The sequence below is a fragment of the Rhagoletis pomonella genome, unplaced genomic scaffold, assembly GCF_013731165.1.
Source record: "Rhagoletis pomonella isolate Grant_MI unplaced genomic scaffold, Rhpom_1.0 Rhpom_scaffold_00016, whole genome shotgun sequence".
In the NCBI taxonomy this organism is placed as follows: Eukaryota; Metazoa; Arthropoda; class Insecta; order Diptera; family Tephritidae; genus Rhagoletis; species Rhagoletis pomonella.
The window spans coordinates 4,112,645-4,125,250 of NW_023458570.1; the positions used below are offsets into that span (position 1 = coordinate 4,112,645).

Sequence of the window (12,606 nt, forward strand, 5' to 3'; positions counted from 1 at the left end):
AACATCGACTCGGACCACTATCTTGTTGCAGCCAAGATACGCACCCGGCTCTGTGCAGCAAAAAATGTGCGCCCAAATATGCAAGGAAAGCTTTACGTCGAAAAACTGTAATCACAACAGACAGCCAGCGTTTTCGCTACTCGACTCTCACACCTGCTCTCAGAGAGCACTCTTCAACAAACCGACATATGCGAGCAGTGGAACCACATTTCCCGCACATTAAGTACCGCCGCTGAAGAAGTAATCGGATTTCAGCGAGCCCGAAAGAACAACTGGTACGATGAGGGGTGTCAGGAAGTTGCAGAAAAAAAGATGCCGCCTACAGGGCCACGCTGCGTTCGGGCGCAACGCGCGCTATGTGGGACCGCTATAGGGATCTGAAGAGGGAAGCGAGACGTATTTGCCGCAATAAGAAGAGAGAGGCCGAAATACGTGAGTGCGAAGAGCTTGAAATGCTGGCCGACAGGAAGAATGCCCGAAAGTTTTAACAGAGAGTTAGGTGACTTACGGAAGGTTTCAAGACCGGGCGAACTCCTGTAAGAACAATAATGGCGACCTAGTAACTGATGTCCAGAGCGTACTTAAATTATGGAAGGAACACTTTTCCGCCCTACTAAATGGTAGCAGCATGGAAAGTTGTGGAGAAGAAGAACCCGAGCCTGCAGTCCATGATGACGGAGTCAACGTTCCACCGCCTGACTATGACGAGGTACGTATAGCAATAACGCGGCTGAAAAACAACAAAGCTGCTGGAGCTGGCAGCCTGCAAGCTGAGCTATCCAAGTACGGTGGCGAGGCCTTAATAAGGTGCATGCATTAGCGCACACAAGGGGTGGGTTTTGGGGTTCAAACCCCCCCAAAAGCTAATAACCTCAAATACAATCTGTATCTTAAAGCTAAGAATCCAGCTCTCAAGGAAATTATAAGAAATATTTATTATAATTTCTGTTGCTTGAAAACGCTCTTTGCTTTTGCTGTAAATTTTCATGAGGGAATAAATATACGAGCATTTTTTTTCTTGAGAGCTGCAAACTGATTTAAGAAATTTTGGTAGAAGAAAATTTCTTTTCCATTTCTCGTCCGTCGTTTTATATGAATTTTTCGTTTTTCTTGAGAGTTCAGTTAATTTTTTCGGTATTTGAAATTTTAAAAAAATTTAGCAATCGTGAAAAATCACCATCTCTATCGAAAACCAGAAATCGAAAAAATGAACATAGAAGTGCAAAAATTCATGGAATCAATAAATTTATTTATACTGACTCTTTTTCAAAATTTTGTATTAGGTACTTTTGAAAGTTGAGCGCAACTTGGGTTTGTAGAACTTTTTATTAAGCAAGTAGTTTTTAAGGAAAGAACACAACCGACTTCAATTCTCATATTCAAATTTAGGGGTACCGTTAATTTCTTCATGATCTAATCATCGGATCTCTAAAACAAATTACGGGACCTTGAGGCACTATCTTTCTAATAAAAAAGGATTATTGAAAACGGTTCACGTAGTCCAAAGTTATGTATTCCGGCGAGATGATAACCTCCCTTTTTTTTGAAGTCGGTTAAAAGCGTTTGAGTTCTGTTAATCTGTAAATAAAGTGCAGTTTATGAATTTTAAAACCTTTATTTATTTATTACATACTGTACATAAAACTTGCATAAATGTATTTTAAAGAGGGTATTATCTGAATCAAATTTTCAGTATTTTCCGGTGATATATCTTCAGAAATATAAAACCCCCCTAAAATATACTCCTGGGTGCGCCCCTGGGTGCATGCATCAACTCTTAATCAGAATATGGTCAGATGAACGCATGCCAGACCACTGGAATTTAAGTGTGCTCTGCCCAATCCACAAAAACGGTGACCACACCATTCGCGCCAACTACCGCGGGATCAGCCTTCTAAGCATAGGTTACAAGGTCTTATCGAGCGTATTGTGTGAAAGACTGAAGCCCACCGTCAATGAACTTATTGATTATCAGTGTGGCTTTAGACCTGGCAAATCCACCATAGACCAGGTATTCACAATACGCCAAATCTTGGAAAAGACCCGCGAGAAAAGGATCGACACTCACCACCTATTTGTCGACTTTAAAGCCGCTTTTGACAGCACTAAAAGGAGTTGCCTATACGCCGCTATGTCTGAATTTGGCATCCCCTCAAAACTCATACGGCTGTGTAAAATGACGTTGAGCAATACCACCAGCTCCGTCAGAATTGGGAAAGACCTCTCCGAGCCGTTCGCCACAAAACAGGGTTTCAGACAGGGCGACTCCCTTTCAAGTGACTTCTTTAATCTGATGTTGGAGAAGATAATAAGAGCTTCAGAACTGAACCGCTCAGGAATAATTTACTACAAGAGCGTGCAATTGCTGGCTTATGCGATGACATCGACATCATCGGTAACAAAAACCGCGAAGTCTGTTCTGCCTTTTCCAAGTTGGATAGGGAAGCAAAGCGAATGGGTCTGGTGGTAAACGAGGACAAGACGAAGTATCTCCTGTCATCAAACAAACAGTCAGCACATTCGCGCCTTGGTACCCACGTCACTGTTAACAGTTACAATTTCGAGAAAGTAGAGAATTTCGTTTACTTGGGAACCAGCATTAACACCGATAATAATGTCAGCATGGAAATCCAACGCAGAATCACTCTTGTCAACAAATGCTTCTTTGGACTGAGTAAGCAATTCAGGAGTAAAGTCCTCTCTCGACGTACGAAAACCACGCTCTGTAAGTCACTCATCATGCCCGTGCTGGTATATGGCGCAGAAGCATGGACAATGACAACATCCGATGAGGCGGCTCTTGGTGTGTTCGAGAGAAAGATTTTAAGGAAGATTTACGGGCCTTTACGCGTTGGCGACGGCGAGTACCGCAGACGATGGAACGATGAGCTGTATGAGCTTTACAACGACATGAAAATAGTGGAGCGAATTAAAATACAGCGGCTCCGCTGGCTTGGTCATGTCCTTCGAATGGACACCGACGCTCCAGCTCTGAATGTATTCAACTCGGAACCCGCTGGTGGTAGCAGAGGAAGAGGGAGGCCCCCACTGCGATGGAAAGATCAGGTGGAGAAGGACTTGGCGTTTCCAATTGGCGTCAGTTAGCACAGAGGAGAAACGACTGGTGTGCTTTGCTGAACTCGGCCAAAATCGCTTAGGCGATGGAATGTTTTTTTTTTATGCAGTTTATTTCCAGGATTGAAAAATTGCAATAAAAATACATGTGTCGCTTGATATTCTCAAGTAATATAGATCTGCACTGGTCGTTTTATTTTTTTTTATATTCGCTATTCTCCATTTGAGATAAATTATATTTAATCTCTTCAATAACACAAAAATCTTCCCGTAGAGACGACCCATTGGTTTTAAATTTTTGTATCCAAGCAGAAATGCTATTGAAGTTAATGGTTAATAAAAACCAAATCTGCGGCATTATTTGTAAACTAAAGAGTTCGACGAATAAAAAAAACACCGAAGAAATGATCAAGAAAAATTTATTGGGCAAAAAGTGAGAAAGCTGGCTGTAAAATATAATATGTCAAAACTCCTTGGCCACTACTATTGACACACATGAAATAATAGCAATTTATTTCTTAAAAGGTCCGTACTTAGCTTTATACATTGAAATAAGCAAAATAAGCATGCTCGTTAAAATTAAACTTGAACACCCTTAATAAGCAATTCCAAGCAAAAGCCTAAACTTTTCGGACCTGATTATAACTCATATTTTATATCGTAATATTTTTTTAATTTTGTTAGGTTGTACACTATTTTGACTGAACTTGGTTTCTTTTCCATCCCATTGTGGCATATTTTTGCATATTTTGACAGTTTCTATTGTACGAATGGGTTTTTAATATTATTTTTTTTTTGTGCTATGAAGCTGTTCGTAAACTCAAAGTGACTGTGTAATGTAATGTCTTCCAATAGGCGGCGGCCTATACTGCGTCATATTTGACATAAGTTGACAAGTCATGTAGCCAAACAACGCAAACCAAAACCCTACGCGTGCGATTGCTGTCGTACTCAACCTACTTTTACCGGCGTGAGTTTTTCTACGCACGCACTCAAGTTTTTCAAATTTGTTTAACCGAAATCAATTTACGTGCGTGATTTCTCAGAGTTGCACTTCTGTCAAATTTACAGAAGTTTGTTGAGCGAAATTTGAACCAATAGTCGCGCCAAAATGTCATATGAGCACAAACGGCAAATCGAAATGTCACGCAACACAAAACTTGAAATTTAAGTTAGGTTTTTACGCACGCCGCACGATGAATCGGCCTAGTACAAAGGCTGATCATAAATGCATTTTTGAAAAGTTGAAAAGAACACTGGTATCATTCTTTAGGGAATAAAGCGTGCTTTAATGATCTTATGATTTTTTGTGTGTTTATTAAATGAATTTTGTCGGCCGCTGTGGTGTAGTGGTAAGCAGTGCGCGCTTTCACTCATCAGCACCTTGGTTCAAGCCCTGGTCAAAGCAACATCGCAAAAAATATAGAAAAAGGTTTTTCTTAACAGCGGTCGTCCCATGGCAAACCTCCGAGTGTATTTCTGCCATGAAAAACAGCTTCTCATAAAAATACAATCGCCGTTCGGATCGGCGTAAAACTGTAGGTCCCTCCGCTTTATGTGACAACATCAAGGCGCACGCCACAAGTCGGAGGAGAAGCTCGGCCAAACACTAACATATGTGTACGCGCCAATCTATTATTATTATTATTATTATTATTATTTAATGAAATAAAGTGAAAATTGCTTAAGAAGTTGACATATTCAAATTGTTGAAATTTTTACTCGCAACGCAATAATATTCAGATCCGCAGTTTAGGATTTTTTTCCTAGCAAGGGCCTATTAAGAAATACTTGGGCAATTCACAAGGTGTCGTATTTGTCGTGTTTGTCGTGAAGTCATGATATTTCATGACAGTTGTAAAAATGTTGTTATTGTTTTGTGAAGAAAAATAACACATGACGATACAACTCTGCAACCTATGTTTATTCGGTGTTATGTGAGGTTAAGTGCTGAGATATAATAAATAATCGTAACAGGTGTTCACAACCGTCGTGTTTTAACACAACTTTTGTTAGGAAAATATAACTTCACAACACCTTGTGAATTGCCCAACTGACTTGAGTTACATGTTATATTCAGATTTAAATTTAGCTATAAATATTTTAATTTGAAATAACAGGTTGCAGCAATAGCTTCTGTAATAAAACGCATTTTTTTCGTTTTTTTTTAAATTTCGATGATGGATTCGAAGGTGTTCTCCGCTTGGGTATGTTTTGAATTTGAATTCATTAAAAGCACGAAAAATCCACCTACTACACGGAAAAAAGTTTGCGCAAGTTTGCGCCATTTGAAGTTATGATGTTTTAAGTGACACTACGTGAGAATACGGGATTTCAGCAGCTACTAGTATCACTGGGCTTTTAACCCTATAAATAATAAATCTTAAAACCTAACAAACAAAAATTATTTATTCGAAAACTAGACAACCGCACCTTTTACCTGATGTTTCATTTGTGAGATTCTAATAATTTTTAGAAAAAATTACCTTAAAACATGCATACGGAATTACCAAGAAATACAATTTTTTATTACATTTCCAATATTTTACAATCAAACGGGAGTAAATAACGATAAAAAAGTTAGCTGCCTACTTTTAAGGACGATTACCTGCTAGGTCCTCCAACTGCGCAAAATTAGTATTGATACCTGCAATTCACACCGAACTTTTGGGGAATACGCAGTAAACTGCCCGTATCAGCATGCAGATGTTTCTCGACCATTGTGAGTTGCAGGTACCAATACTAATTTTCCAGTTCCAGTACCCACAATGGGTAAGGAATACATCTAGAATAGGGGCGCTCGTTTTCGAGAAAAAATATGTCCGATAACCTGCTAGGTACTCTTTATTCACAATGGTTAAGAAAGATCTGCATGCTGATACGGGCAGTTACTGCGTATTCCCCAAAAGTTCGGAACTATGGTTTTCATTTATTACATTTATTTACATTAAGGTTTACATTTATGGAAACATGGTTTACACTATCTACACGAAAAATTTCATGATTGTAACTTTAAAAACAAAAAAGTTACAGATTTGTGATCAGCAAATGCCTCATATTGCCCATAGTGTGCCGTTCAATTTCGGATGGTCCCATACAAGTTGTATGCGCATGAGAAATTTTTGACAGAAAACTGCTGGCGTGCGTGAATAATAGGTTGGCCTGTAATCATATATGTAATACTTCTATATTGGCAGTGAGCTAACTTCTCAATGTGTAAGCATTCCGAAATCAAAGCGAGACAGTCTAGTAGATACCGTTTTTGTCAATGTATTGTGTACTTGAGTGCCGTTTTTGTACATGTGTTGTGTACATGTTTATTTATAAACGTATGTGTTCCTTTTCTTTCGTACGGGTTTATTGATATATCTGTACTGCAGTGTTTTCGGACGGTACTAGCTCTTACTGCCAATATAGGAGTATTACATATATGCCTGTAATTAATAAAAACCATCGAAAAATTTGCGAAAACTTTTTTTCATTACGTCATTGTCTTCGGAAACTCCTAAAGATGAACAAAAATTAAATAGCTTTGCAATTAAATTAACAATTTTTTCTTTGCTTGTGATAATTCCATACGCTATACAGTCACTTTGAAGTAGTTTGTACCTGATTTCAAAAAACAAAGGGTTGCGTACCTCTAGGCACTTTTTTCAAATTTGCTCAACAGTGGGGGCTAAAATAAATGAAATATAATTTTTTCTTCATTTGGTTCTTGTTTTATGATAGATTATATCATTTCTATTTAATTTATTGACAAATTTTACAAAGTGAAATTACTCAGGATGATTTGCCTATAAATTACAAATGAGCCGTTAATTACGATAAAGTGAAGATGTAATAAAAAACATTAAATATTCCATAAACTTTCCGATATTTTACTGACTGGACTTTTATAATTTTAGCGGAGTATCCCTTTTATGACTTTCGAAATAAAAGTTTAAATACTTTTTTACAATATCTAATTTCTTCTCTACATTTTCCCTTTTTTCCACAGAGGGCGCTAATGGCGATGGCATGGCTGTTATTTCCTCTCTCCGCTCCTTCGATCGTGAACAACAAAAGGAGTACATGATTCCCATTGTTATTAAGGACCATGGCTCACCGGCGATGACCGGCACTAGCACACTCACTGTAGTCATCGGCGATGTCAACGACAATAAAATGCAACCAGGATCTAAAGACATTTTCGTGTATAACTATCAAGGTCAGTCTCCAGACACGCCGATTGGCCGCGTGTACGTTTATGACCTAGACGATTGGGATTTGCCTGATAAGAAATTCTACTGGGAGTCTCAAGAACATCCTCGTTTCAAGTTAGATGAGGACTCTGGCATGGTAACAATGCGAGCTGGTACGCGCGAAGGACGTTATCACTTGCGCTTCAAGGTTTACGATCGCAAACACACCCAAACTGATGTGCCAGCAAATATATCGGTAACAGTGCGTGAAATCTCTCATGAAGCTGTAATCAACTCAGGCTCTATACGTGTTGCCGGCATTACTGATGAAGACTTCATACGCGTCTGGAACTATCGCACACAGAGCTTGAGTCGCTCTAAATTGGATCGTTTCCGTGACAAGCTGGCCGATTTGCTGAACGCAGATCGCGAGAACGTGGATATTTTCAGTGTGCAACTCAAGCGCCGCCATCCACCACTTACCGATATACGCTTTTCGGCGCATGGCTCTCCATACTACAAGCCAGTGCGTCTCAACGGTATTGTGCTGATGAATCGCGAGGAAATCGAAAAGGATGTGGGCTTTAATATCACAATGGTTGGCATTGATGAATGCTTATACGAAAACCAGATGTGTGAGGGTTCCTGTACGAATACGTTGGACATCAGCTCGTTACCGTATATGGTTAACGCGAATAAGACTGCCTTGGTGGGTGTGCGCGTAGACACTTTAGCTGAGTGTACTTGTGGCGCACGCAACTTTTCAAAACCAGAATCTTGTCGCAACACACCTTGCTACAATGGTGGACGCTGTGTGGATACGCGCTTTGGCCCGCACTGCTCGTGTCCAGCGGGTTACAATGGTCCACGTTGTCAGCAGACTACGCGCAGCTTCCGCGGAAATGGTTGGGCTTGGTACCCACCGTTGGAGATGTGCGACGAGTCACATTTGAGTCTGGAGTTTATCACACGCAAACCTGATGGCCTTTTCATTTACAATGGTCCCATTGTGCCTCCGGAGCGCGAGGAAATGATCATCACTGATTACATTGCGCTTGAGCTGGAACGTGGCTACCCGCGCTTGCTTATAGACTTCGGCTCAGGTACTTTGGAATTACGTGTTAAAACTAAAAAGTCTCTGGATGATGGAGAATGGCATCGTATTGATGTCTTTTGGGATACGGAAAATGTGCGTATGGTTATAGATTTTTGTAAGTCTGCGGATATTAGTGAAATGGAGGATGGCACACCACCGGAGTTTGATGACATGTCCTGCCAGGCGCGTGGACAAATACCACCGTTCAATGAATATCTGAATGTAAATGGTCCACTGCAGGTTGGTGGCATATACCGTGACCTCTTTGACCCCTCGCTCTACTTCTGGCATTATGCGCCCAACGCAAAAGCCTTTGATGGCTGCATACGTAATTTAGTATTCAATTCTAAACTCTATGACTTGGCGCATCCTGGACTTTCACGCAACAGCGTCACAGGTTGCCAACAAACGGAAGAAGTTTGCTCACAGTCGGAGCAAACGGCACGCTGTTGGGAACATGGCAACTGTGTTGGCTCGCTTTCAGAAGCACGCTGCCAATGCCGACCCGGATGGACTGGCCCTGCTTGTAACATACCCACCATACCTACCACCTTCAAGCAACAGAGCTACGTTAAATATGCGCTCAGCTTTGAGCCGGATCGTTTTAGCACGCAAATTCAATTGCGTTTCCGTACGCGCGAGCAGCATGGGGAACTGTTTCGCGTTTCAGACCAACATAACCGCGAATATGGAATTTTAGAAATTAAGGATGCACGTCTACACTTCCGCTACAATCTCAATTCGCTGCGTACGGAAGAGAAAGATTTATGGTTGAACGCGGTCGCGGTAGAAGATGGTCAGTGGCATGTTGTGCGTATTAATCGTTATGGCTCTGCAGCGACACTGGAGTTGGATGGTGGCGAAGGACGTCGCTACAACGAGACGTTTGAATTTGCTGGGCACCAGTGGCTATTGGTTGACAAACAAGAGGGTGTTTATGCTGGCGGAAAGGCTGAATATACAGGCGTGCGAACGTTCGAAGTGTATGCGGACTACCAAAAGAGCTGCCTTGATGATATCAGGTGAGTGTACGGCGAAAAACGAAGTGTTCTTGATGAATGCTGCCACATATGTACATGTGTGCTTGTGTGCGTTAAGAAGTTTGCTAAGCCGCGGGGCCATTGTTTGCATGGCTTTCTAACTCATGTCGAACTCATTTTGATTTGTGGGTGTATTTGAATCTTTTTAGGCTGGAGGGCAAGCATTTGCCTTTACCACCGGCTATGAATGGTACGCAATGGGGTCAAGCCACTATGGCACGGAATCTTGAAAAGAATTGCCCTTCCAATAAACCTTGCTCGAATGTCATATGTCCGGAACCGTTCGAATGTGTGGACCTATGGAACGAATATGAATGCACGTAAGTAGTGCACTAGTTTAATCTACTATGCAATTGGCACGCAAGCACATTAATTTTTATTTCGTTTTCCATTTTGTGTTTTCATAACATCTTTGAATACTTCATTCCTAATTCATCACCCAATACTACAAATGACAAACACGATATTGAAACCAAATTTTGTAAAACTATATTCAAAAGAGAAAAGACTTTGTTGTTATTATTTTCATATTTTTTTTTCTTTTTCGCCAATCTTCATGCGGTTTTAGCACTTGACACTTGTCGAACACAGCAAATTTTTTTATATGAACTCATGGTGATATAATAAACAGGTGAAGTAAGAAAATAGCTTTCTCGCTTTATTTTCTTAAAGGCATATTTTACAAATAATGTAGTGTTAAATCTTTATTCTCGCTCTTATTACTTCACCTGGTCTAATTTTACCAATTATGAACTCACCTGTCAAAAGTGATACACAATACACAATTGTTACGTCATACAGATTTTCTGCTACTCTTAAGTAGTTTTTGTAGAAAAACTAACACATTAAATTTATAAAACTAAAAACAAAATTTAAAATGGTCAACAATGCAAAATCTGTGGGCTCCTGAAGAAAATTTTTTTAAGCAGTTTTGTCTGGTCAAATAACAGTTTGTTCAAAATCTAAAACTGGATTCATTTTTCGTTCGAAATTTTCACTCGGGTGGGTCCAAACAAGTGACGTAAGTTATTTTGCCAAAGATCACATAAAGCATAGTAAATAAAAAATCGTAAAGTATCATAAAATATTTGTGTATGCTCTTCAAATTTCCATATTCTTATAATTAAAATGGTAACATTTTTTTCGATGACTTGTATTGTCATTAAAAGTCGTTTTTGAATCAAGTCAGTCTACATAAAAAAATCATCTAGTTAAACTTTTATTATGCAAAGTACTTGGAAGATCTGGAATCGATCGAGATCGGCGCATACGAAGTGACAGACTTTTATCTGAAAACCACTGACATGGGTTTAACTACCGTTTTACTTAGGTCAGTTTTTCAGTGCTAGTTTAAAGTTAAAGATTGAGTAAACTGTGTTTATATTTAACATTGGGCAGTCATTTGATTGGCTAACTTTAGCTTAAACGAGATAGCTCGAACGCTTTAACTAAGTTTAAACCAAAGTCAGATTTAACCGTGCACTAAAAAAACTGGCCATGAGTTATACTCTTGTAAATTTCAATTGTTTTCGTGGAACGAAAGTCACATTTTATAGAAAAATAAATATTGGTCTTTCGAAATTGTATAATTTTAGGCGACATGAATCCCACAATTAACCATGGGCTTAAGTGCACCCAAGAGAGCGCGGTACTAGTCTTTCCTAAATTTTTGAAATGGCACTGCGAAAAGTTTAAAAAAAAACTGTCGAAAATTGTATAGAAGTGCTTTAAGATTTCTTGACATTATTCGCATCAGCTTTTTGTGAATACAGAAATTATTGATTAGCGTTCGTTTTAAGACTTTTTAATCTAGTTATGTTATTTGCATATAAAACTTTAGACCAAAATGCTTTCGAGTGGATTGAGATCTAAAGCTTCTGGAGAAAGCAACATAATATTGATCGTTTTCAAAAACTAGTCAAACTCATTTCAGCAATTTATGTCGTGGTATAGTTTTCGCATTACATATTTATCATAATCTAATATTATGAGAAACTAGTGATCAACGATAAACGATAACTTATGAAGCCTATGAGCGTTTTTATCATAAATGAGGGATTCACAAAGGTGTCGTAAGTGTCGTATTGTTGTATATCGTAAACTTTAAAAGCTTAAATAAATGCTTAGAGAACTTGAAACGACAACCAACTATTATTTAACACCACAAAAATTCATAATATGACTTTGATGGTACTTTACGGACCCCTTTAATATATTTTTTAGGCGTTTAAAGTTTGCAACATACAACAACACGACACTTACGACACCGTTGTGAATACCCCAAATATTTTTGTGCTTACTATACTATGCATATTTTCAACAAGAAGAATTGTTTGCAATTCAATTTGCATTATAGTTCGAGAGGGAGGACTGTGGAAATAACTCCTACCTTGTTGAATATGCACTGCATTTAGATACCTTTCAAACTGCGTTGGGTCGCTTAAATTAAAGTAGGTTATTCCCTTTAATTCGTGTTTAATAAAAATGTGTAGCTTCACAGATAGAACCATTAAAAGTGTGCTTATGAAATTATTAAATTTTTTTACTTCTTGGATTTCGGTTGGAACTGTGATGGTTTAAATTAGTTTAAATAAAAAATATTTGGAATTCTGAAACTTAAGCATGTTATCATATATATAAATAGGCAATCATGTTTCCTTTACACCCCTTTTACGGCTAAACTATACTTCTAAGGTATAAACAATTATATATCATTAGAAAGGTGTTTTGATGCTGATGTGCAGGCAATTTTTAAAATTTCAAATCAGTTTAAAATAGAGCGAAAAAATCAATTCAAAAGTCACACCAATACCAATGCCATACATGTACATGGTTGGGGCGGCGGAAATGCCCCCTAAATGTATGCTTTAATATTGATAGCGAATTAAAGAAACGTGCTAAGCAGCAGTTTAGGAATAAGATGTATGTATGTATGTACATGAATAGATTAGACTCAAACAAAGAAGAAGGTAAAGTTGAGTATGGGGAAGAAGAAAGTGATAAATACAGAAATTAAAATAAAAGTAAAGAAACCTAGATATAAAGACAAAGAGGAAGGAAAATTTAAATACCTAACCTAATAACAATGGTGGGGGTGAATATGTAAATGAAGAAAAGAATGGACATATTTAGATCAGGATAAAGGAAAAGATAAAGACCAAGACGACGAAGATGAAGATGAAGATGAAGATGAAGATGAAGATGAAGATGAAGA

General features: G+C 38.6%; 1 protein-coding gene across 1 annotated transcript in view; it reads left to right on the forward strand.

The window, feature by feature from the left end:
- The window catches only part of LOC118749434 (neural-cadherin-like), a 201,473-nt gene that overhangs the window by 27,373 nt on the left and 161,494 nt on the right, over positions 1-12,606 (forward strand). Inside the window, exons 3-4 of the mRNA XM_036484236.1 lie at positions 7,073-9,374; positions 9,542-9,712. Of these exons, the coding sequence (XP_036340129.1) occupies positions 7,073-9,374; positions 9,542-9,712 (2,473 nt within the window). The remainder of the gene's footprint in view (positions 1-7,072; positions 9,375-9,541; positions 9,713-12,606) is intronic.